Source organism: Meriones unguiculatus, chromosome 1 (genome assembly GCF_030254825.1).
Source record: "Meriones unguiculatus strain TT.TT164.6M chromosome 1, Bangor_MerUng_6.1, whole genome shotgun sequence".
In the NCBI taxonomy this organism is placed as follows: Eukaryota; Metazoa; Chordata; class Mammalia; order Rodentia; family Muridae; genus Meriones; species Meriones unguiculatus.
In genome coordinates, this window is record NC_083349.1 from 18,272,289 (window position 1) to 18,297,790 (window position 25,502).

The 25,502-nt window shown below is 49.0% G+C and overlaps 1 protein-coding gene and 1 non-coding gene across 7 annotated transcripts; one reads left to right on the forward strand and one right to left on the reverse strand.

Annotated features, from left to right (window-relative positions):
* Ptdss2 (phosphatidylserine synthase 2) lies at positions 1-24,494 on the forward strand. 6 transcript variants are annotated; one of them, XM_021646205.2, is made up of 12 exons: positions 4-243; positions 3,810-3,911; positions 12,118-12,200; positions 15,968-16,035; positions 19,948-20,082; positions 20,496-20,546; positions 21,082-21,195; positions 21,284-21,402; positions 22,635-22,749; positions 22,837-22,982; positions 23,085-23,270; positions 23,622-24,494. In XM_021646205.2, exons 1-12 carry the CDS (start codon positions 128-130, stop codon positions 23,800-23,802), a joined length of 1,416 nt encoding a protein of 471 aa, XP_021501880.1. In that variant the 5' UTR covers positions 4-127; the 3' UTR covers positions 23,803-24,494. The 6 variants fall into 6 exon arrangements, with proteins under 6 accessions (XP_060238445.1, XP_021501880.1, XP_060238450.1 ...); XM_060382448.1 differs by lacking the exon at positions 12,118-12,200 and having other exon boundaries at positions 225-243; XM_060382457.1 differs by lacking the exons at positions 4-243; positions 12,118-12,200; positions 15,968-16,035.
* Trnaa-agc (transfer RNA alanine (anticodon AGC)) lies at positions 17,376-17,446 on the reverse strand. The gene has a single exon. It is a non-coding gene; the product is annotated as a tRNA-Ala (tRNA).
* Positions 24,495-25,502: the final 1,008 nt, after the last annotated feature.

A 25,502-nucleotide genomic window follows, 5' to 3' on the forward strand; every position in this document is an offset into this window, starting at 1 on the left:
GCCCGGCGCGCACTACGCATCCCACAATGCCTCACGGCCCCGCCCCACTCACTCGGAGACCCTGCCGGGCGGCACCAAGACCCCTGCCCGCCGCCCGCAGCCTGGGGGGCTGCGCAGGCCGGGCGCCATGCGGAGGGGTGAGCGCAGAGTCGCCGGGGGCTCAGGGTCCGGATCTCCGCTGTTCGAGGGCCGCCGCAGCACCGAGTCCGAGGTCTACGACGATGGCACCAACACCTTCTTTTGGTGAGGGTCTCCCCGCGTCGGGGTCCGTCCGGGCTTGGGACAGGCGGTTTAGGTTGGATCGGGGACCGTCAGGCCCCATATCAGTCGGGGGAGCGCCTCACCAGGGCTCAGCGGTCATGGAATCCCCCGTCTGCGTATGAGATGGCGAGTGTTTTTCGGGTCGGGGGAGCCCCGGGATGAGCTCTGGAAGGCCTTGTCACTACACATCAGTGACATTCAGGTTTCCTCTTCACTGGACATCTGGTGTACCCTGCTCCTCACCAGTGCCATTGCCCTGAATTGGCCTGGTGGGTATGGCATATCTGGGTGCTAGGTTTTGCTCATGCTCGTTGCTACCCTTTTCAGTGACCCTGGCCTGCACAACTCAACCCCTGACAAGTTCTGGGCAGGCTGTCCCCTCTGCCTTTCGAGTGGGTGCCTAAGAATTGCAGGTGTTTTGCTCCTTTGAAGGACCATGCCACTGCCCTGACTGACCAGTCGAAGATCTGACTCCATGACCTTGGGCAAAGCCTTCACCTTTTCTTCGTCTGTGAGAAAGACGAAACTCATGTACTAAAGAGCACACTTCATGGAAGAATCGGCTTTGCCTTTCTTTACTTCAGACGGCAGTTTCCACCCACATATGCCACCCTGGAGTCCCAGGGTGGGTCCTGCAGACATGAGGGACTCAAGTGCACAGAGACAAATGCATACCCAGTGGAGGCGATGCTAAAAAGTAGCTCTGAGAGAACAGAGCAGTGGCAGTGCTGAGAGCCCCCATCTAATGAGAGAACCCTGGGCTGGGAGTGATTGGCCAGTTCAGAAGGTGCTGTCACACAGATAGGATCCTTTGAGGGACTCTGTTGAATGCTGGCTTGTATCTCCGGCTTGCAGGTGGGAGTGGCAGCTGCGGCTCTGTTGAGATACAGTTGAAATAGCGGGAAAGTGGGTTGGGTGTGGGGGATTGCTTTGCCTCCGGACCTTAGATTATTAGCACCTTCCCCACGTTATGGACAGCTTCTGCAAGGGATCCAACCAGCACTGCTTTTCAGTAAGATACCTTCAGGTGACTGTGGAAACACTAGAAGGAAAGGAAGCAATCCCAGCACTCAGGAGGCAGAGGCAGGTGGATCTCTGTGAATTTGAAGCCAGGCTGGTCGACATAGTGAGTTCTGAAATGAGACTGTGGGAAAATTGAAAATGTGGGTTGGTTATGGTACCAGAGCTAGTGCCAATGGACTTGTCGGACCTTTGAGGTCTTTGGACATTGAAAAGGCCTAGAAAAAGTCAGGCTTTTGCTACCTGAACCCATAACTGCGCTCAAGACTAACCCCATAACTGACCTCACACCATCCCAATCACATCCTGCCTGACAAGACAAAGGGTACCTTTACCCTTGTAGGAAAATGATGCTTATAAAATCCTTGGTCCTTACCTAGTTTTTGTTTTTTATAAACCCTGTATTACCTTACTTCAGGGCCAAGAGTTCTTGGTGGCAGGAAGCTGCTCTTGGTCCTCTGCTTAAATAAAGGGCTGTAACTGGCCTCATATTCATGGTGGTCTGTAAATTACCCAAGTGGATATTCAACATCATTTTCTATCAGGCAGCCTCCACCAGGCCTCTTGGACAGGAGGGAGGTACCACCCCCTAATAACATTTCATGGCCGCTGGAGAGACAAGGTAGCTGGCTTACCTTTCTTGTTCTGTATTCATTTATTCATTCAGTCCCTCAGTGTATATTTTGGAGGCCTCTACTGAGTGCCATTACTATCTTAGGGGATATATCAGGAACTGAGCAGACTCCAGAACAGACTCCAGAACAATCCTGGAACTTTCATTTATTTAAACTTTATTTTGTGTGTGTTGAGGGTCTGCCTGTGTGTGTGTGTGTGTGTGTGTGTGTGTGTATGTAACATGTATGAAATGCCCCTGGAAGCCAGGAGAGGGTGTTGGGTACCTTGGCACTATAGTTTCAGACTGCTGAGCTGCAGTGTGGGCGCTAGGGTTCCAATTTGGGTCCTCTGGAAGAGAGGGCTGTATTCTTAACCTCTGAGCCATCTCTTCAGCCCCTCTCTCCCCTCAAGTATTACTTTCTAACTTATTCCCACAAGCATGGATTCTGTGACAATTTGAGAACTAATAGTCTGTGCTTAAAGCTTGGCGTCTCTGATGAGCCTTCTAAGTGAGTTGGGGCAGACGTCAGCATTAGATCCTCAGTAGTTCTTTATTTCTGCGGCGTCAGATTTAAGCAATCGGTCACTGTGGGCCATGACTTGTCTAGATTTGCCCACATCTAGCAAGCATGATTTGACAATTCATGCCTTTTTGACTATCAGATTAGCAGGCCAAGAAGGCCAATGTAACAACAGGCTAGGAGCCTCTTGAAGACCTGGGGCAGGCCTTGTTCCTTTCTTGGCAAATGCCTTCATGTTTCCCTGATTGGTTCTGGCAGGGTTCCTTCCTACCCACTCAGCATGAGGAGCATGGTCATCTCTAGGGAGGAACAACAACTGGTATTTTCCACTCACAGCAAGGAACCAGTTTGTCCCCATGCCTGTTCCAAAGCAGTGATTGAAGTCCCAAGGTTTACATAGGTCAGCTCTCATCCTGGGCCAGATCATGAGACCCAGACCATCCCAGTGTCTGTCCACAGTGTTGAGGAGTAGGAGGCACCAGTACACAAACCTGACTTTATGAGAGGGGAAAGATGACCTGCCTTTGGAATCTGGTGCGTGTGTGTGTGTGTGTGTGTGTGTGTGTGTATGTGTGTGTGTGTGTGTTTTGAGCTAGACAGGGAGCAATAAGGTAGAGCTCCCTTTTCATCAATCACTGACTGAAACACTATGAAGACTGCCTGCTGTACATTTGTTTGGCTGATGCCTTCTTCCTGGATCCTCCTTCCTGCTTCACCTTTCCCAGATCGGGAGAGGCTAAGTTTTGTGACTGTGTTAATGACAGGGTGAACATTTAACCTCAAGGGAAAGCTGTTATTTTCAGATATTCCTAGTATATTGAGGAGAAATAAAAGATCCCTTTCAAGATTGTAGATGGTCAAGGATGCCCTCAGCTTACTGGCTACTTCAAAAACTATGATAACAATAAAGTAACCAAGATCTGTGGAAAAGAGCTGTGGTCATACGATAGTGGTAGAACACTAGTCTAGCATAGGTAAGGCCTAGTCCTCATCACTGGAGGGGAAAGGGGGCAAGCCTTCCGCTTTTAACTTGTGCTAGTAATGTGACCATATCTTGTTTTCTTGTTTTGTTTTTGAAGACAGGGTTTCTCTGTGTAACAGAGCCCTGGCTGTCCTAGATTCACTTTGTAACCTGGCTAGCCTTGAACTCACAGAGATTCGCCTGCCTCTGCCTCCCCCGTGCTGGGATTAAAGGCGTGTGCCACCACAGCCCGGCTTAGTGTGACCATATCTACCTGTGCTGTAGGCAGTACCCTCCGACCTCTCTGGTACCCCTGGGAATGGTCAGTCAGCTTGGGAGTGCAGGCCAGGCCCTGTCCTACACTGGGTAACTCATGAGTGCTTGGTGATCCTGTCTCTGCTCTGACACTGCCTGTGTGTTTTTGGATTCAGGCGTGCCCACACCTTAACTGTGCTGTTCATCCTCACCTGTGCCCTGGGCTATGTGACTCTCCTAGAAGAAACACCTCAGGACACGGCCTACAACACTAAGAGGTAACTGCTAATGTTCAGACAGTGTGATGTTCTGTGGTGCTCTGGCCAGCCCAGGCTCTAAATTCTCCTGGTTTGTCTAAGACTGGCTTCCACACCTTCCCTTGGAGCTTTGCAGTATTTCTTGCCCAGGACCCAAGTAGTCATCACCTTTCAAGTGATAGGGACATTTTGCAGAAGCCTTCATGGTGGTCCCCTCACTGGCATGCTTCTACAGTGGTGTTGGTGCCAGCACTTTCTAAATATTTAAACAGACTATGTAAGGGGCCAGGTGGGCATTCGATGACCACCTGTGACCTTGCTTCTCGATCCTCCAGAGCAAGCAGGTCACTAGCACTGTCCTTGCTGCACTGCCAGCTTCTGAGGCCAGCCCCTGGCATACAGGGACAGGTCACTTCAGTGTACTGACAGACTTTCTGATGCCCCCCCTGGTTCTCTAGGCTGGGTATCTGCCCTGGAATGCTACGTGGCAAGGAAGGCCAATGACTGTTACTGTGACTGCGCAGGTCCTGCTTGCTCTGCGAGGGGGCAAAGGGAGATGTGAGAAGCCCATGGAGGTTTCAGGGACCCCCTGGTTGCTTGTCTCTCCGGCTTGTGGAACCTTCATGGTCTTGACACTTCTAGGCCAAAATTTTGTTTTTGAAAAATGGGGGTCTTAGTACTTTGGCTGCAAGAGTTGAATGGGGTAACAGTGAGCATGGTGTGAACATGAAGATGTAGTCACGCCACCACCCCACCCAATATCTGCGGGCCTTTGAGAGCAACCACATCACACCCGACAGCTCACCATCAGTGTGGTAGACCCCAGGACATGGGATTCCCAGATTGTCTGGGATGTAGGGCCACCAACAGTGAACCTTACAGTGGAGCTTATGTCCTTGAGTACAACTGGGTGCTTCTGCTGAGACATTGCAGTCAGCCTGCTGGACCTCCAGTCTGCCTTTCTTGCACCTTTTCCTGAAGGTACAGTGCAGGTACCTTCTCCCTGGCTCATTTCCCAGCTCTTCCTGACCCATTCTCTCTGTGATTTTTATTTTTTAACCACCTAGTGACTTCCAGCTCATAATCACCCTCTCAGGAGTTTCCTCTTTTCTTCTGAGCTTGGGATGGCTTGCCCACCAGTCCCTCTGTCATTGTCCATCATGTCTGGCCTGGCCTATACTAGCATTTTCTGCTCATTCTCACCTACAGGCTTGCCTGTTCCTCCTTCCACTTTTGGGAAGGCTTCCACCAGACTCCTAGGTCCTAGGCTAGGACACTAAGCTCAGCATGCTTTTAAGGAGATGGAGTTAACGCTGAGAGAGGACTTGTGCTTCCTGGGCCACTGGGTTGGGTCTGCTTTGTCCTTCCTGTCCTGGTGCTAACAGAGGGGTCATCTGCAGATCCTGGACCCTGGAGTATGGAGGCAGCAGAGTCTTGGTTGTACCTACATTTGCTCAGAGGAATTTTCAAGTGGAACTGAGTTTTAGTCAGATATGGTTGCTCACACGTATAAACCTAGTTGAGAAATTGAGGCATGAAGATCAGGAGTTCAAGGCCAGTCTTGGCTACATGGTGAGTTCAAGACCAGCCTGTGCTACATGAGACCCTGTCTCATAAAACAAAAAGGACATAGTGGTACACACCTTTCTAGCACTGGGAAGCAGAATACCCAGATCTCTATGAGTTTGAAGCTAGCCTGGTCTCCATAAAAGTTCCAGCTAGTTATGGCTGTGTACCATATCTCTGTGTATACCCCGGCATAGAGAGTCAGTAGCATCTGCGAGGTACAGTAAGAAGTCCAAAGAGATGGGACCTGGCTGTATCCCCAAAGGTGTTCTCTAGGGGCTAGATATATGGTTAAGGAGCCTAGGGTTTAATCCTTAGTGCCACATCCTGCACCCCAAAAAAGTTCCTCTGTATGAGAAGTTTAGCTAAAGATGCCCAGCTCTGATGTCCCTGGATAAGAGCTGTCTCAAGGAAGAGCGCAACCCTCCCTCTGAAGAGCCAAGAACATGCAAACGTGTCCTGGAGTAGTCACCGGTCAGCTGCCAGACAGAGCAGTTAGAGCTGTTGTCCACCTAAGGTGTTGGTCCTGTTGTCTATGCCAGGTGACCCAGACCCTGGGGAGTCCAGGAGCCCAGACCTCCGGGCTTAAGGATGGTGGCAGGGTGGACCTGTGTGGGCACGACCCCCCTGCACCCAGCTCTTCCCAGAGCTGCCTCACTCCTCACTGCTCCTCCAGGGGAGCGTTGGATATCTATCCTTCGTGCTCTCTGTCTCTTCCAGAGCATGAAGGAACTGACCTTTCTGGCCTGGAAGTCTTCTGGCAGAGCCTGGAACCTGCTATTTGCCCCTGCCTGGGAATATGTGGGAGGTTTCCTATGCGTTTGGGGTAGGCTTCCTGTGTAAAAAATAATTTTTGATTACATTTGTTTGATTTGTGTACATGTATATGTGCCTTCAAGCATGCACATTGCACACATATGGAAGTGTCAGAAAACAACCTGTGGGAGTTGATTTTTCTCCTTCTGCCATGCAGATCCTAGGGATGAACTCAACCTGTCAGGCTTAGAAACCAGCATGTTACCTGCTAAACCATCTCACCAGCCTTGTAGAAAATACCGTATAATTTTTGTAGTGTTGTGGATGGAACTTAGACCCTCACATATACCATGCAAACACTTTACCACAGAGACAACCCCAAGACTTACTTCTTTTTCTTTTCTTTTTTGAGACAGGGCTTCTTTATTCAGCCCTGGACTCACTCTGTAGACCAGGTTGGCCCCAAACTCACAGAGATCCTCCTGCCTCTGCCTCCCATAGTGCTGAGACTACAGGCGTGCATCACCCCACCCAACTGACTATTTTTCATTAAAAACTTATATTTTTACTTATGTGTAGCTATGTATTGGGATAGGTAAGTGAGTATCCTCAGATGCCAGAAGGGGATGTTGACTACCCTGGCACTACAAACAGTTGTGAGTTACAGTACGGGATCTGGAACCTGAATCCGGGTCCTCTGCAAGAACAGCAAACGCTCTTAACCACTAAGCCATCTCTCCAGCACCCCAAGATTTATTTTTAACACTTTAAGATGTATTTAATTTTTTATTTGTATATCTGTGTGCCTGTGTGAGTTGTGTGTGCTATTTGCACATAAGTGCCCACAGGTAGCAGAGGGCATTGGGCCCTCTGGAACTGGAGTTTCAGGCACCTTCTGAGGTAGGTGCTGGAAACTGAACCCAGGTCCTCTACAAGAGCAGCTAATGCTCTTAACTACTGTGCCATCTCCTCTGCCCCTTTTGTAGTCTTTAATTTCAACTTGTGTATCATTGCTTTTTGTTTTTGAGATTGAGTCGGGGGGGGGTTCACTGTATTGCCGTTCTGGTTATTGCTTTTTGGTTTTGTGGGTTGTTTCTGTTTTTTTGTTTTTGTTTTGTTTTGTTTTTGGCAGTGTGTGTGTGTTTGTGGGTAGGTGGGTAGGTGGATGTGGATAAGTATGTTTCAGACAGGGTCTCCAGCTGTCCTGGAATTCACTATGTGGACCGGGCTGGTCTAGAACTCACAGAGATCCACTCACCTCTGCCTCCCAAGTGTTGTGATTAAAGGCATACTCTACCGCACCCAACTGCCAGTCTGTTCTTGAACTCCAGGGCGCAAGTAATCCTTTTGCCTCAGCCTCCTGAATAGCCAGGACTTCAAACACTGTACAGCCTTGAGACTCACACTACGTGTTCTGGTTTCCCAGGAGTGACGTTGCTATGTTACTCTCCTGTGCCTGGCTTCTTCCTCTCACCAGGGGATGTATGTCTTTGTGGACTGTCAGTACTGTTGGTAAGCTGCACCACATACATGCTCATGACCTGTCATCTGGTGTCTTGACCTGGGAACACTTAGGTTCTCTCACCTTCTCAGTGAGCTGTCCATTCCATTTACAGCTTACAAATCTGAAAGCCAGACTTGATGGCACATACCTGTATTCTCAGCACTGAGGAGTTTGAAGCAGGAGAATCCTAGATTCAAGGCTAGTTTGGGCTGCAGAGCAAGATCCTGCCTCCTTTCTCAAAAATAAAACAAAAACCCACCCACATTTTTCAAACAGGCAAACACAATTTAACAAGAAGCAATATAATTAAAATCTGGTACAAGCCAGGCATGGTGGTGCACACCTTTAATCCCAGCACTCGGGAGGCAGAGGCAGACAGAGTTCTGTGAGTTCAGGGATAGCCAGGGCCATACACAGAGAACCCCGGTTTTGAAAAACAAATAAATCTGTACACACGTGTACGCACTCCAAGCTTCTCTGGAGGCTGAGGCAGGAGATTGCTTGAAGCCATGAATAGGAGACCAGCTTGGACAGCATAATAAAGAAAGTAAGGTTAAGTCTGACCCAAAGACCTGAACAGAGGGCTGGAGAGATGGCTAGCTCAGCTGTTAAGAATACTACTGTTCTTGCAGAGGAACCAAGTTCAGGTCTCAGCACTTATGGCTGGGAGCCATAATGGGCTGTAACTCCAGCTACAAGGCGTCTAACACCTTGCTGAAACCTGCACTTGGGTGTGAAAAGATACTTTACCGAGAAGGAAACAGAAGAGAGAAACAGCATATGAAATGTATACCACAGACGTCACAGGGTATCTCAGACCAAAACAGTGAGATCCCACCAAAAACTGATAAGGATTTGAGACCGCAGGAATTTACTCATTACTAATAGGGATGCAGAGTGGCATTACTCAATCTCCCTCTCTCTCTCTTTAAATTTTGTTTTTTAAAATGTGCATTGGTGTGTCTATATAAGGGTATCATATTTTCTAGAATTGGAGTTATAGACAGTTGTGAGCTGCTATGTGAGTGATGGGAATTGAACCTGGGTCCTCTAGAAGAGCAGCCAGTACTCTCTTTTTTTTTTTTTTTAAGATTTATTTATTTATTATGTATATGGTGCTCTATCTGCATGTATGCCTGCAGGCCAGAAGAGGACACCAGATCTCATTATAGATGGTTATGAGCCACCATGTGATTGCTGGGAATTGAACTCAAGACCTCTGGAAGAGCAGCCAGTGCTCTTAACCTCTTTGCCATCTCTCCAGCCCACCTTTCTATATCTCTATATCTGTCTCTTTCTCCCCCTCTTTCCCTTTTCCCTTCCTCCCTTTCTCCCTCCTCTCTCTCTCAGAATTTTATGTGAATAGGTGTTTTGTCTGAGTTTATATCCGTATACCATTTCTGTGTCTGGTGCTCATGACAGATCCCCTGGAACTGTAGAGATAGTTATAAGCTGTCTTGATAGTGCTGGAAATCAAACCCAGGTCCTCTAGATAAGCATCCGGCACTCTTGACCACTGAGCCCTCTCTCCAGCTCCATTAAACTCACATGTGGTCCAGGAGCATGATTCTGAGGTGAGGTCAGTGGTAGAGCATTTGCTTCGCACTATGTCTGGGTCCTGGGTTTCATTTCAAGTGCTACACACATGCACACAAACAAAAGAAACCTGTCTTTGACAGCTGCTGGGACGCTTAGAAAGAAGGCGTACTGACAAGAGAATCAGTTTATAGATGCACTGCGTCCTGAGGTGCCAGGAGATGGAGGCTGTAAGAACAGAGACAGAGGCTGCAAGAGCCCCTGTAGCAGCTGACAGCTGGGCCCATGGACAGCTGGACACTTGCTGCTGCTGTGTCTTTGATTATGTGACAGATGCCAGAACCAGTGAGGGTTTTGGGTCACCAGAGGACAGAGGTCAGAACTGTTCCCACTGGGAAACATCAGAAACAAACTCAGGTTTAGCTCAGTACAAATACAGGTAGTATATACAAATACAAATACAGAGAAATATATGTAATCTATAATACTTCAGCCTCCCATATCCTCCAGCTTCATCTCTTAGAGTTCAGTCAAACTTTGGAAACATTTGAAAGGGGCTGGAGAGATGGCTCAGTGAATAAGAGCCCTGGCTGCTCTTCCGAAAGGCCTAGGTTCTAGACTCGGCACCTACATGGCAACTCACAATTGTCTGTAACTGCAGTTCTAATTCCTTCTTCTGGGCTCCAAAGATACCGCATACATGTGGTGCAGACAGTCATGCAGGCCAAACAGCCACGCACACATAAATAAGTAAATAGTGAATAAAAAGTAAATAGGTAGGTAAGTATGTAAGTAAGTAACTAGAATTTTCTTTAGGAAAACATTTCAGGCCGGGTGGTGGTGGCACAGTTTTAATCCCAGCACTTGGGAGGTAGAGGCATGTGGATCTCTGTGAGTTCAAAGCCAGCCTGGTCTACAAACTGAGTTCCAGGACAGCCTGGGCTACACAGAAAACCATGTCTCGAAAAGAAAAGAAAAAGAATGAAAACATTCGAAGATGAACCACATCTACACTGAACATGTATGGACTTTTTCCTCGTCTGTTGTGAGCTAAGCCACATTCCGTATTAGCTAGTATATGCAGTGTAGAGATGATTTTGGCAAACGGGAGATATATGTGGTTATACACATAGCACTGGATGTAAAAGATTTGAATGTTCACCCATTTCATTATCCTTAGAGGATCCTGAAACCAACACTCTACAGATACCAGAGTAACTGTATAGGTGTGGACATAGGTTGGTGAAGGCAAGTGTTTGCCATTCTCTAAACTCAGAGACTAAAGCCAGCTTCACCCTAGTGGCAACAGGTACACTCAGCAACCAGATCTTCTGGTGTTCTTCGCTGAGAGACCCAGGCTTCTTGATGTCATTCTAAGGGCAAGACTAAGGCCAAAAAAAAAAAAAAAAAAAAAAAAAGGCCCAAAATGGGCCTAGAGGCCTAGAGGTTCCTGTTGTGTTTGTAACTACTCAGAAAAACTCAGGTCATATCCCAGCTATGGCCTAAGGCAAAGCTGAGCAGCAAAATCAGTAAAGTGGAAAGTGGTGTTGGAACATTATCCAAAACATGTAATCTCATATCCACAAGTCCACAGTAAGATAAGTGATTAAATCAAGAAACGGGCAACTGGCTTGGCTCCCATGCAGAGGAAATGCCATATGAATGGTAGACTCTGCCCAAAGAAACTTTAAGCCCTGCACCTTTCCTGCTCCTTCCTAGAGCTCATCAAGGGGATGGAGGATTTCTCTGTAGTAGAGAAGGGGCTGTGCTCAGGGGAGGCATCAGAGTCCTAAAAAACAGAGCAGGTTGACAGTGGAACTGATAGTTGGTGACTGAGGGGCATTTGCCCCCTGGGTCTTTCTCCTCAAGCCCACAGCCATAGTCTTGCTGTGAGGAAAGCAGCAGGGCATCTACGAACAGGCTGAGCAGTCCTGCTCACACCCACCTGGAGCATCAGAAACAGCCTCTGCCACCAACTGAGGAGACTACAGAGATGGGAGGGAAGACCTGTGAGCATGTGAGGCCCTACACAGACATCTGGGCAGAGGAGGATTTTAGAGGGAACTGAGGAAACAGGGTAAAGTGTGAACTTTATTTGGTTAAAAGTGTATTTCTTTAAAATGTAAGGCATTTGTTTTCCTTTTATGTCACCTCTGCTCAGCTGACATACTTTCAAGTACTTAGGTACTTCTTACAACTCATGCTTGTAAATCACAAGTTCCTTACCACCCAGCCTACATGGCTATATGTTGCCTTGCACCACAGCGTGACTGTGTAGTTGAGGCACACTGATGGCCACAGATGGGTGTGACACAGGCTTGTCTCAGGTAAGCAGAGCAGTGGCATCACTTTGCAGTGTAGCCCGGGCTCTGTGGGGTCCATACTTCCGTGCCCTGTTCTCAGTGTGCCCTGGTCTACATGTGTGTATTTTACTTACTCTTTTGTCTTGTTTCTCCAAGAGCACGTTGGTGTTGGAGGTGGTGACCCAACAGGACAGGAACTCTGGGAAGACCTGTTAGGCCTGTGCTGTTAGGTAGCCATTAGATCCTGACATTCTCCAAAGGCCTTACGAGGTCTAATCATCATGTGTTCAAGTGGGTCATTGGTGACACTGTAAATGACAAGAGAAACCTAACACAAGGACATCTGACTGGTGCTGCTTTTGGGCTGTTGAGGTGGAGTGCGCCATTGTAGATCAGCTCCTACCCAGTAGCTGCCAGACTGAGTTGAGGGCTACTTCCTTACACCTGCTTCTGCATGCCAGGGACTGGCAGAACATGGGCGTCAGCTGGGGTCCCTGCTACTCCCACCTCTGCCTGGAGGAAGCTTACGGACACTGAGGGGCTGTTTGTTCTTTATTTGCAGAGGTATTGTGGCCAGTATTTTGGTTTTCTTATGTTTTGGAGTCACACAAGCCAAAGATGGGCCATTTTCCAGACCTCATCCAGGTAACTCACAGTTTCTTTCTCCGTGTGTGCCACGTAGCCCTCCTGTTCCGAGCAGCTGCGGTCTGTGTGCTGCGGGACGTGACTGTCCTGTCCCCCTGTGCCAGCTCCTCCTGTGGCGCTACCCCACGGCACAGAGAGCTGACTATTCTTCCTGCGCTTGTTTCTCTCCTGTCCTGTGGCTCACCCTCCTCCTGCAGACCAGGATGCCCTGGGATCGTAGGGGGCTGGAGACCCAAGGGTAGCTGTTGAGTGCTGTCTTCGTCATCCCTACCCCACGTTCTAACAAATTGTATCATCAGAGTGCCCCCTGTGAACCCCAGCTGGAGGCCATACCCACCCACCTGACTGCCCAGAGCTCAGTGAGGAAGCCTTTGAGGCTGCAACGTGGTTGGTGTCATTTAAGGGCCTTGGCATATGTTTAGAAACATGTTTCTTTTCTGTCTCAATGGGATATAAACTGTGGAGCTACAGAAACTATTTTTAGGCGTTTAAAAAAATAAACACTTAAATTTGGATGTGTTGTGTATATTTATTTACTTATTTTTGAGGGTCTCACTATTGCTCAGGCTATTATCAAATTCTTCGTTTCAAGAAATTCCCTTGCCTCCCTTCTTGAATACTGGGGCCACAAGCAAGTGCCACAACACTGATGTTTTTTCCCTGGGTTTTGTTTTTGTATTGTTTTGTAAATTAGGCAGTCTTGAGGTTTTGCCACATGTATCAGTGTATTTACCTGATTGTTTAGTAAACCCCTGTAAGAGCAAGAGGTAGGGATTAGCCTTGAGTTTGTTAGCCTTCAAGAATGGGGAATGTCTGTCAAGGGGTGAGTTAGATCTGACGCTGTGAACACAGTTCCCCTGAGGTACAGAAGCTCTGAGCTGGGCCCTTTAGGGACCTGAGCAGGCTGTGTAGTCTGTGATTGCTGCTAGATTACTGAGTGGACTCATAACCTCAGTGGTCCTCTACCCTCTGACCCATCCAGCCTTCCCTCCCTAGGGTTTGGATTAGAGCCACAGAAAAGTGAAGTAATTACAAAGTGCCCAACTCACTTTAGCACCATGGTGTCTCCTTTGGCATGTTTAATTGTGGTTTTTGGTTTTGGTCTTTTTTGTTGTTGTTGTTTGTTTTTTTGTTTTGTTTTGTTTTTTTGAGACAGGGTTTCTTTTTGTGGCCTTAGATGTTCTAGAACTAGCTCTGTAGACCAAACTGGCCTTGAACTCATAGAGATCTGCCTGCCTCCGCCTCCCAAGTGCTGGGATTAAAGGCATGCACCACCACTGCCCAGCTTAACTGTTAATATTTTAAGATGTCATTTTAGAAATACTTTTCTCTCTAAAAGATGACTTGAGCTTCACCACACAGTAGAAAAATCAGAACCTGTAAAAATTTATTTGGAGTAGACATTCTCTATTTTGTAATTTAATCACACACACACATGTATATTTGGTTTCACTGGAAAGGAAAGATGAGCAGTTTTAGAGTTAAAGTTGTATGTACACTTTGCTTTGTTACAGTAAAAGTACGTTTGTACAGGTGGGGAGGGGTGGCTAATTGCTAAGTCCTTGTCCTGTGTTTAGAAGAAGAGGGCTGTAAGCCCATTCAGTAAGGCTTGCTTCCTCCCTCTTAGATGCCACGTCTCAGTGAGCTTGACAGATGGGACCACACTGGCCAACTGGCAGTAACTTGCTTCTGCACTGGACGCTGGAAGTGTCTATAAGACATGCAGGTTCTCTAGTCCAGGGGCACAAGCCCGATGCCCTGGCAAGCACAAGTCACCATGTCTGAAAGGTTTTAAAGCTTTCAGAGGCTCCCACAGGGCTCTGAGCTAAGTAACTACTGTTCTGGCTCCTAGTACTTAAATGTTATTCCTCTCCCTCTTTTTAAATAGGGTCTCATTGTGTAGCCCTGGCTGCTAGAACTCACTATGTAGACCAGGCTGTCTTCAACTCAGATATATGCCTGTCTCTGTCTCCCAAGTGCTGGGATTGAAGACGTGTTACCAAGCCCCAGGAGCCCACTCCCTCTTAACCTGCATCCTCACCTGAGTGAATTTGAGAGCTCTGCTCTGCCCTTCCTTCCAGTATAGTTGCTTTACATAGCTCCAGCTTCTGCACCATTCTGTAGAAAGTCTGTCCTGAGCTACCTCCCACCTCACTTTTTGTTCATATATTGAGCATGGAACCCTTGGGGCCTCCAGTCAAAAGGAGTGTGATGTAGCTTAACGAGAGGTCAACAAGTAGTACACGAGAGGGACAGCTCAAGGGGTGTTCCGCTCCAGGAGGAGGGGTTCTCTGCAGGGCCCTTTCCTCCACCCTACCTACTGGTCTACACTCAGGAAGACCAAGTCAGGCTGTCTCTACTGGGGCCATTATCTGCCTGGCCTCATTAGAGCAGCAAAATGAGGTTTCAGCTGACATGTCTGGGGAGTTACTTTATTTGGAAACTTTAATTGGCTATGATTCCAAGTGAACACCTTAAAATAGGCCGTGGTTCTTTGAAACCGCTTCCCTCCTTGGTTCAATTTTTGTTTTTGTTTTGTCTGTATGCTGTGCTAGGAGCTGAGCCCTGGGCCTCATGCATACTGTACAGGTGCGCTACCACAGAGCTACAGACCCAGCCCCTTCTCTAGTTCTTTCATCTGTGGCTGTCTCCAAAATCTGGGGCTCAGTGCCATCCCCAGCACAGCCAAGCTGTCTTTGATCCTTTCTCACATTTTATGTTTGGGTAGACAAGGGATGCTGACATCAATCAAACCCACCAACAGGAGAGGTCAGGGGAGTTTTTTAGGGGTGGGGTGTGAGGATGTAGAGGCAGCAGGATATGTAGGATGGGCCTAAAGGAGACAAAGATTCGGATGGTTCAGCTTCTGATTTGGGCCCTTTCTTGGAAAGAGTATGGGAAAGAAGGGAAACAGCAATAGCTGAAGAGATGATTTCAGGGTCAGAACTGATGACATAAGAGGTTCCTCCTGGGAATGTGGTGACTTCAAGTACCTGCCCCTTCTCTTAAGGGAGCCTCCCTGTATATAGAGACACACTCCAGTGGTATAGGTCATCTTACTACCCTCCACGGTGAAGACTTTCACACAGGCTCTTCCCCTGTTAAGGGGAAGAACATTCATAACCACCATCCGTATCTGAGAGTAACATGAGCAAATTCCATAAAGAGCTTCCCACATCATGTTTCCTATCTGTCAGGGTTGGTCATTCCCAACCAAGCAGATCAAGTCCCATACTCTGAATGCAGGGAGCCTCTCTGACTGTTCAGGTACCATGGTGTCGTCAGGGATGGAAAGATGTTTCAGTATCAGAAGTCTGCTGATATGGTTTGTGTTAAAACACCTTCCTAAATGCTGAAGAAAACTTCATGCTCATTCATGATAAAAGAAAAAAATTGGACACATTAGCATTAGAAGGTTTTTATCCCTGAAAAGGGTGTCCAGCAGAAAAGCTGGTGCAGGTCCAAAGCATAATTAGTACCTATAAGAGCAGGATACGGCCATCAGGCCATCACAACTTCTCCCAACACCATAGGCCTTCTGGACCTCTGCAGCAAGGCAAATGACATGAAAGGCCTCAGGACTCCAGGAAATGATTTCACATTTCAAAGGGCAGCGCTCTGTGTAATTTCATTTAGGCCTTGCTTATAAAGAGTCTACAAAGGACCCCTAAACACCCCCTTCTGTCTGTGATCAGAAGCCCCGTGAGGCTGGGTGGGGCCTAGAGCCCCAGGACAGAGCCCCTGACATTGCTGTTATTTTGTTGTAGCTTACTGGCGGTTTTGGCTGTGTGTTAGTGTGGTCTACGAGTTGTTTCTCATCTTCATCCTCTTCCAGGTAAGCAGCTTTTCTTGGTCGATAAAACAGGAATATTAATAGAGGAGGCCTTGAGTTCTCAGTCCCCAGAGCACTGGCAGGAAGCCAGGCTGGACCAGCACAGATAAGATGCAAACTGTCTCACCCCCAGGCGGGCCCTTATGGAGGGCTGTCAGTGTGGGTGCTGCACAGGTTGCGCCGTGTCTGTATGCAAGCAGGGACAGACACGGCAGACAGCTCATCTGATTACAAGGCAGGTAATGTGCAGTCAAACAGGTTTGCCCCTGGCCTGGAGCTGAGCAGCTGCAGCTTTAGGAACTTTGGCCTACCTGAAGCTGGTGGACTGGCAACTCAGCAGGGGGTGGGGAGGCGAAGATGGAGCGGCACACTGTGTGTTCACTAATGGTCCACTCTGCCTCAGTCACTGAACTCTGAGCTCTGTGAGTGAGGGGCCAGGCTTTTGTTGTGCTAAATCACCATCTGGGGCAGTTATTCAGGGCTGGGTCCGTGTTCGTGTACAGAACCTCTTAGCTGGAACAGTTCCAGCTCTAGAAAACTCATTCTCTCTGTTCTGCCCCCCACCCCCAGTTACCTGCCATCTGTCAAGACTTAGAACAGTCCGAGTGGACCATGTGAACCCTTGCTACCCCATATAGGACCTCTGCGGTCCGCCCAGCTGTATCACACAGTGCCTCTTCCTGTGGCTGAGAGACATTTCGGGACTACATCCCGCCCACTCAGCAGACCTGAGGCACTCGGTTTCCCATTTGGAGCGTTTGTGATTGAGCCGCCCTCAACACTCCTGTCAGGCCTTGTGTGGACACATTTCCATTTCTCTCTTGGACAGGCCGTAGTGCTCTCACTGGTCACACCGCACAGTGCCTTTCATGGTTTGAGGAGCTGCCAGGCTGCCTTTCAGCATGGCTCTGCCATCCTGAATCCCACCGGCGCTGACTTAGAATTCTGCTGCTTTATCTTGATAGCCTTTCTGTCAGTTCTGTTGTGTGAGTGCTCCGCGAAGGCATTGCTGGCAGTGACTATCCTAATGGGTATAAGGTGTCGTCTCTTGGTTGTCTTTTTTCCTGCCACAGAGTCATTGGAAAACACTGCAGCACACCTAGGTGTCCCATCTTCTGGGCTCCTCTGGGCTGTGTAGTTCTCAGGCTGACCCTGCTTCTAATAGGCTGGCAGCTCTGCAGAGGCTGGTGGTTGTCTGGTCGGTCAGCTAGCAATGCAGTTTTCCACACTTTGTTCTTCTCTTTCAAGATGCCCTGTGTCAGCTGATCTTCCGCATTTCCAAATGAATGCTAGAATCACTTTCTGGCTATGTAAAAGAGCCCATGAGATTTCTTTTTCTTTCTTTGCAGTGCTGGGAATGGAACCCAGGCCTCCTGCATGCTAGGCAAGTGCTCTACTACTGAGCCACACCCCAGCCCTAGCAGGTGAGATGTTGATTGACAGGGGTTGCATTGATCAGTTTAGAATGCTGCCATCTTAATGTTATTAAGTCTTGTGATTCGTGAACACGGGATGTCTATTTATAGTTTTCATAATATGTTTTATACTTCCTTTGTTAAATTATTGCCAAGTATTTTACTCATTTTGATGCTTTTATAAGTGGAATTACTTTCTCAGTTTTTAGATTTCTTGTTAATAGGGTGTAGAAAGAGTTTCTTTTCATGTTAATGCATGTCCGGTGACCCTGCTAAACTCACCAGCACCGGTACTTCTGTAGGATTTGCTGCTTTCTAGATCCCACCATCTGTGGGCGGATGATGCCACACTTCCTTGCAATGTGGCACCTTCTGTTTCCTGCTCTTGCCTGACTCCCCTAACTAGGCCTTCCAGAAATGTGTTGATCACAAGCATGCACCTCCTTAACTGGTTCTTGATCTTGTAGGAGTGTGCTGTGTAATGAGAGCTCTGACTTCCCAGAAGCCGTCACCAAGAGGAAGCAGTTTAGTCATATCTGGATGAGTGTTTTCATTATTAGATTTTAGGCTTTTAGTTTGCATCAAATACATTTTCCGTATTAAATGAGATGTAATGTAAGTTTTCCCTTTATTGATAATGGAGTTTACACTAGTTTTTAAAATGTGGTTTATTTGGGGTGTTCTGTTTTGCTTTGTTTTTGAGACAAGGTCTTGTTGTGTAGCCCAGGCTGGGCCTGAGCTTGCAGCTCATGTAAGTTCTGCTTATATTCCCCGAGCTGCAGCCATAGGTGTGCACTGCCGTGCCTGGCATGATTTCATTCCTGAGATGAAGTGGTGGCATACAACTGTCTGTCGTCTGGATTCAGCCTCCTAGTATTTTGCTGACAGTCTTTGCATTCATATTCACGAGACTCTTGTCTTTGATTTCCTGGAACTGTTTTGTTTTTTTTTTTTTCTGGCTTTGGCATCAGAGTTTGAATTTGTCTGATGTATTTGTTAGTATTTGACCGGATTTAAGGTATAAGCTGTCCGTCGATGGGGCGTCCCTGGGTAGGATTGACCTTGATTGTGGATATGCAGCACCTCCCAAGGTCTCCCATACAGCCCTTTTATTGCCTATTTCTGTCTACTCTCTAGCAGGAAGTTTCTGTGTGCTGTCTATGTAGAGGGAGGAGCCAAGACTTGGGCTCCACTAGCACAGGATTGTGTGTCCATTATTGGACTTCCTCTTAAGGAAAACCTCCCTTTTCCACCATGTGTTAAGTAGCTAATAATTTGTGTGATCAGCATGACTCAAAGTTATTTTGTTTCAGGTTGTGCTCCAATGCCTCTTTTACCTCTTTTACTGACGATCTTTAGGCCTTGGCCACTCTCACCTAGTTTCTACCTTGTTTGGCACACTCCTCTTTAAGGGTTCTTGGTTTTTGTTGGTTGAAGCCCTTCCTGACTTACACCATAAGATGCTCCAATTGTATACACTCCTGCCTGGGCCCTGGAGTCGGCCTTTTTCCCAAGGGCCCCCTTCCTGAAGGATAGAGGACAGTCTTAAGAGACTGCAGTCTGGGAACTGGTTTTGCTGGTCAGGTGTACAGAGAACAGCTCCACACGTGTGCACTCCACACTGCAATCATACCAGCTGAGGTGCTCTATCTTGAAGGTCCTCCTGCAGTCCACTTCCCTTCTGCCCACTCCGCCCTCTACAAGAGTCAGGGGGTCTCAGGGTTGATTATGTTGCACAGAAGCAGCACTTGTTGAGGAACAGGGACCCTTAGGGATCCTAAGGTTCTGTCAAGCCCAGAACTCACCTTTTCTGACTTCATTTGAGGCCTTGGGGCCTGAGCTGGAAGGTGGTTCAGGTACACTCCTGCCTCGACATGTCCTCAAGTCTTGCCAGTTTCTAGGAAACACAGCATTAACAAGATGGCCATCTGTCGAGTCTCCACACCAGGTACAGGTGAACCCCACTTTCAGATCAGGGACAAGACTCGAAGCTGGCCAGTCTGTTCCCACTTCCTCTCCTTGTCTGTATTTTCTCTCCTGCCTCCTCTGCTGGACCTCTGCTATCTCTCTTGCTCTCCAGGCCTTTGAGACTCCTTTTTGTCCTGCCTTGTGGTTTGCTCCAGGGGCCCCCCTCCTCTTTTGTGTCCAATGCTTCTTTCACTGAGGGGACAGAACTCTTATCAGCAGATACATATCGGGAAGATGGGCTTGTGTCCTTGGGCATGGCCCTGAACTGTGCGGGAAAGCAGCAGTGCAGTGCTGCTGCTTCTAGACAGCCATCTGGTCCAGCATCCCCTGGGAGAGAGTGCTGTAGACAGCTGGCATTTGTGCCTTGATGGCTCACTGGTACTCAAGGCACCTCCAGGTCTCCTAGCTGGGGTAGAAGGGCTGCTGTCCCTGTAACAACCTGACTAAGATATAGTCATATACACCACAAACGACTTGACTCTATTCAGGCTGCCCTGCTCAGCCTGACCACACTAATGGCTCTGCTTTGCAGACAGTCCAGGATGGCCGGCAGTTTCTGAAGTATGTGGATCCCAGGCTGGGAGTCCCATTGCCAGAGAGGGACTACGGGGGCAACTGCCTCATCTATGATGCTGACAACAAGACCGACCCCTTCCACAACATCTGGGTAGGGGTATTCTCAACAACGGGGCTTCGGCAGCCCAGGATTGCCCTTGGTTTTGTGAGATCAGGCTCCTGCTTTTCCTCTGGCTCCTGAAGGGCAGTGGTGTGGCTCTGCACATGCAGCCTAGGCCCATGGCCCTGTCATGTTAGATGAGGATCCTCAGAGGTACATCCTGCTCTCTGTTGACAGCATGGTCATCTGAAGGTGTCCACACAGCAGCACACTTACCAGACTCTGACTTGGCCTTAGCCTGGAGGGTTGTGAGGGGGAGGGGAACGCCCCTGGACCTCTGCACAACATGAGGTTGCGTGGTTCCTGGAGCCTTGCCCAAGATACTGCAGGAGAGGAGACTGCCTGGGGGAGGGGCTGTCTGAGGTGGGGGTGGTGCCTCAGGGCCACATCCTTCTTACCTACAGGACAAGCTGGATGGCTTTGTTCCTGCGCACTTCATTGGCTGGTATCTGAAGGTAGGCTGACTACCTGACTGACACCCTGGTTCTGTCTAGTTCCCTCTTCATCCAGGCCTGAGTGGTAGGCAGGTGAGCCCCAGGGGGGAAGCACTGTGCCATTCTGGATGTGTAATACATTCTGGTATGTGCGATACCAGAAACTTCCAGGTTTCTTGGTAGGATTCAAGTGCTGGTGCTGACCCTGCTGCTCAGATCTGTGTCCTGTTCCCAGCACTGCGGCCACTTGGGAAAAGGGAATGAGGGAAATGGCAGGACAGGAAGCCTAGGCCATCCAGGGATTCAGGTGCACCCCACAGCAATGCTGCCTGTCAGTCCCAACGCACGGCTTGAACCAGGCGTCCTGTTAGAGCTCAGTGCCAAATCCCCTCCACGTCGGCTGAAAATCTTCAAGTTAGAAAGGCATAGCCCATCTGTTCCACTTAACAGGGACCCACCAGATCTGGGGTCAGGAGGCAGGGATGGTTTGTTTGAGGCGTACGGTCTGCAGTAGGTGAGTGGCAAAGCCTGATGGGGTGCTTTCTGCGCCTCACAGACCCTCATGATACGTGACTGGTGGATGTGCATGATCATCAGTGTGATGTTCGAGTTCCTGGAGTATAGCCTGGAGCACCAGCTGCCCAACTTCAGCGAGTGCTGGTGGGACCACGTAGGTGCAGAGGGCAAGGCGTAGCCCGGGTGGGCCCGGGTCTGTCTCCTCAGGCCCTGAGCTTAATGCCTCTCCTTTCCTGCCCCAGTGGATCATGGACGTACTCATCTGCAACGGGCTGGGCATCTACTGTGGCATGAAGACCCTCGAGTGGCTGTCCTTGAAGACATATAAGTGGCAGGGCCTCTGGAACATTCCAACCTACAAGTACATCTTGGGAGTTGTGGAGGGAACCACGGAGCACTGGGCCCACAAGCACAAGGCTTTTCTACTTGGGAGGGTGGCAAGCAAGATGGGTCTTTGTTTCTCAGACATTACAGTGGTAGAGTGTTACCTAATATTCCTCCATATGGCTCCCTGGCCTGCTTCGCTCAAGAGGCTGTGAGCCTGTCCAATCCTCCTCTCATACAGCCCAGGTTGGCCTCAAAGTTGCTATGTAGTCTAGGATGACTCTTGCCCCTGCCTCCCAATTCCTGGGAGTACTAGTGTGCACCCCTATACCCAAGCTCTCTGCTACTTAGGAGATTTAAGAAATAACAGGAGTGGTGGCGTGCACCTACAGGTTCCACTGCTTGGGAAGCTGAGGCAGGAGAATTCCTTGAACAGAGAAGTTCAACACTAGTCTAGGCAGTCCAGTGAGAATTTGTGTCAAAACCCAAAAAAAGTGGGAGCTTCAAAGTCATTCTCAGGTATATAGTAAGTTTGAGGCTAGCTAGCCTCAGCTACATGAGACTTTGTTTCAAAAAATTAAAATTAAAAAATTAGCAAGGCATAGTGGCACACACCTGTAATCCCAAGTAGGCAGGCCAGCGTAGTCTACATACTAAGATCTTGTCCCAGTCAACAACAAAAAGCCAGGTTTATCCCAGCATTTGGGAGGCAAAGGCAGAGGCAGGTAGATAGGTAGATCTCTGAATTCAAGGAGAGCCAGAGCTACATAATAGAGAGACCCTGCCAAACAGAGCTGGAGAAGTTAGTCAAGATAGTCCTAGCACTGGAGAAGTAGAGGGCACGGTGATTGAGACCCTGGTCCCTAGCACCACAAAAGAGAAAAAAAAAAAACCTGGGGATAATAAGGAATGAGGCTCCCCTCCTGTCTGGGTGCCTCAGGCCTGTGAATAATAGTCCCCTCTCAGTAGCAATATGGGATTTTGAACAGGGTAGAGCCCTTGTGTCTTTTTTTTTTTTTCCAAGACAGTGTTTCTCTGCATAGAAACACTTGGATGTCCTGTTCTCACTTTGTAGACCAGGCTGGCCTCACAGTGATCTGCCTACCTCTACCTCCCTGAGTGCTAGGAGTAAAGGCATGGCCACCACTCCCACCTGTCCTTGTGGAAGGCGATACACACTAGCTCACAGGTTCTGGCCGTAGTTCTGTGATGTGAATTAAGCTGGTTGACTAACCATTGCCCTCAGGCTACTGGCTCTCTGGTTCCTAGGGGCAAGATGAAGAGGATTGCCTTTCAGTTCACGCCCTACAGCTGGGTACGCTTTGAATGGAAGCCAGCCTCCAGCCTGCACCGCTGGCTGGCCGTGTGTGGCATCATCTTGGTGGTAAGTCCCAGCAGCCTGGTGACTGTATTTGTGCACCACCAGTGGTTAGTTCTCAAACTGATGAACTGACCTTCTCCCATCCTCCAGTTCTTACTGGCAGAGCTGAACACCTTCTACCTGAAGTTTGTGCTATGGATGCCTCCTGAACACTACCTGGTCCTCCTGCGTCTGGTCTTCTTCGTGAACGTGGGTGGTGTGGCCATGCGTGAGATCTACGACTTCATGGATGAACTGTGAGGGCCTCCATAAGGCCTAGGGGGTGGGAGGCCGGAGCCTGGGAGCCCCAAGGGCATCTTGGGTGCTGAACAAGCCAGGCAGCTGCTGCCTCTCTGCAGGAAGCCCCACAGGAAGCTGGGCCAGCAGGCCTGGCTGGTGGCAGCCATCACAGTCACAGAGCTTCTCATCGTGGTGAAGTATGACCCGCACACACTCACTCTGTCACTGCCCTTCTACATCTCCCAGTGCTGGACTCTTGGCTCCATCCTGGTGCTTACATGGACTGTCTGGCGCTTCTTCCTGCGGTGAGTGGGGCCCCAGGCCATCAGGCTTCGCTGTCGTGGTGTCTGACCCCCCTCTTTGGTTGAATACAGAGAAGGCTCCATCCATTCCCCATCCTTGCCTTGTGGCTCTAGCTGCCTTGACCCCTGAACTCTCTGTGGGTCTCTGTGGCTCTGCCTGGTAGATCCAGGTCCCTGAGTTTCAAGGTGTCCTGCCCTGCCTTTAGCTGACGCTCTAGCTTGGCCTCTACTCAGCCATTCCTAGAATTGTAGCAGGTGTAGCCTCTTGCAGAACAAAGATGCCCAGGAGTCTCTGCGGCCTGTGCTGCGGGCTGCTGCAGGGACAGATAGTGAGGTAGCTCTGCTGCTCCGCAGGGACATCACCATGAGGTACAAGGAGACCCGGCGACAGAAGCAGCAGAGTCACCAGGGCAGAACCATCAACAATGGACACCCAGGGCCGGATGATGACCTGCCAGGGACTGGGACTACAGAGGAAGAGAGGCCCACCAGTGATGGTGTATCAGCTGAGGAGGGGTCCTCAGCTGCCTCATGAGCCTCTCTTCACTGGCCTTGTGCCATAGGGCTGTCCTGTTTCTCCCACCCTCATGCTCCCTGCTTCAGAGGAAGTGGGGGGCTCTCTCCACACTCCACCAAGGACACCCGGGTGTACACGATTGTGCGCAGGTAGGTGTGTGCACATACTGGCTCCTGACATTTCTCCAGGGCTGTGAGCTAACCAGTGAGCCTGGGACTTGCTCTAGAGCAAGGGTCCTGTCCTGTCCTACCTGGCCAGCCAAGGCCCTGACCCACACAGAGTCCCTTGTGCTCAGTCTCAGCGCAGGCCAGGAGAGGCATCTCAGTACTCTTTCCCTACCCTCTGTGGGACAGGCATGAGACCCTATGGCCTCACCCAACTTAAAGCAGCATAAGTGAAGGATGTCACAACACCAGGATGGCTGCTACAGCTATAAGCAAGATGACTGCTTATAGCTGCCTCTCTATGTGGTGGGTCTGGAGTCAGTACTGAGCCATTTCCTTTGGATCCTTCCTTTAACCAGGACTGTAAGCTGAGGGGTGGGAACATGAAGCTCACCAGGTTGGCCTCTTGAGGAGCATCAAGTCAGACGGTCCAACTTGGAGACCTGTACCCCAGGTGCTCGGGTTGTGTTGTCACCATGGCTCTCTGAGTTTATAGTCGTACCCTTGAGCAAGCAGAACAAATAAAAGTGATGATGGAGGTTCATAGCCTCTGGCTGCCTTCTCTGCCCCCTGCTCCCACAGACATTGCTGAGGAAGGAACTGCTGCATGTTTTTGGAGTTGGATGTGTGTGTGTGTGTGTGTGTGTGTGTGTGTGTGTGTGTGTGTGCGGGATAAAGTGCTCTCTGAGGGCAGGCATAGCTATTAACAGAACACATGTCCTGGGCAGCTACCTGCCACGCCTCTCACTGAGGGTGGGACTGGTGATCACAGAAGAATTACGATGGGAGATGACTATGAACCTAGCTTTACAGTTGCAACCATTGGGAATGCAATGACAGACAACTTGTCTTCTGACAAGTTCAGTTTTCCCACAAATGCAGATGTGCAAGTCATGACTTACTGAGGTAAGGTATTGTTTCTTTGGACTTTTGAGATGGTTTTGCTGCATAGCTCAGACTGGCACAGAACTCAGCCTAGGCTGAGCTCAAATTCTTGGCAGTCTTTCTGTTTCAACCTCCCAGTTTCTGGGGATTATGGGTTTGTGTCACTATGCCTAACTAAAATCTTTTTTAAAAATTTAAATTTTAGCTGGGTGTGGTGGTGTACACTTTTAATCCCAGCACTTGGGAGGCAGAGGCAGGCAGATCTCTGTGAGTTTGAGGTTCTCCTGGTCTACAAAGTGAGTCCAGGACAGCCAGGGCTATTTCACAGAGAAACTTTGTCTCAAAAAATAATAGTAACTTTTTTCTTGTTTTAAATTGTGTCTGTATGGGGAATTGCCTATGAGTGCAGGTGCCCGTGGAGGCTAGAAGAGAGTACCCGATCCCCTGGAGCTGGAGTTAGAGGCGGTTCTTAGCTCCCTGTCCAACCCCATGTACCATTTTGTTTTCTCCCACTTTCTGGCTGCTGTGACCACTGCTGTAGTTAGTGATCAAGGCAGTACAGATGTCTCTGACGTTTGTTTGTTTTCTATATGTGCAATCACAGGGTCATACCTTTAGCTCCATTTTGAAGGTTTTGAGGAATCCCCATACTGCTTTCCACCCCGTACT

Coding starts and splice junctions, on each gene's coding strand:
- Ptdss2 (XM_021646205.2), top strand. CDS start 128: ATGCGGAGGGGTGAGCGCAGAGTCGCCGGGGGCTCAGGGTCCGGATCT. Junction 3,912..12,117: donor ACGGCCTACAACACTAAGAG/GTAACTGCTAAT, acceptor CTTTATTTGCAG/AGGTATTGTGGCCAGTATTT. Junction 22,983..23,084: donor TACGACTTCATGGATGAACT/GTGAGGGCCTCC, acceptor GCCTCTCTGCAG/GAAGCCCCACAGGAAGCTGG.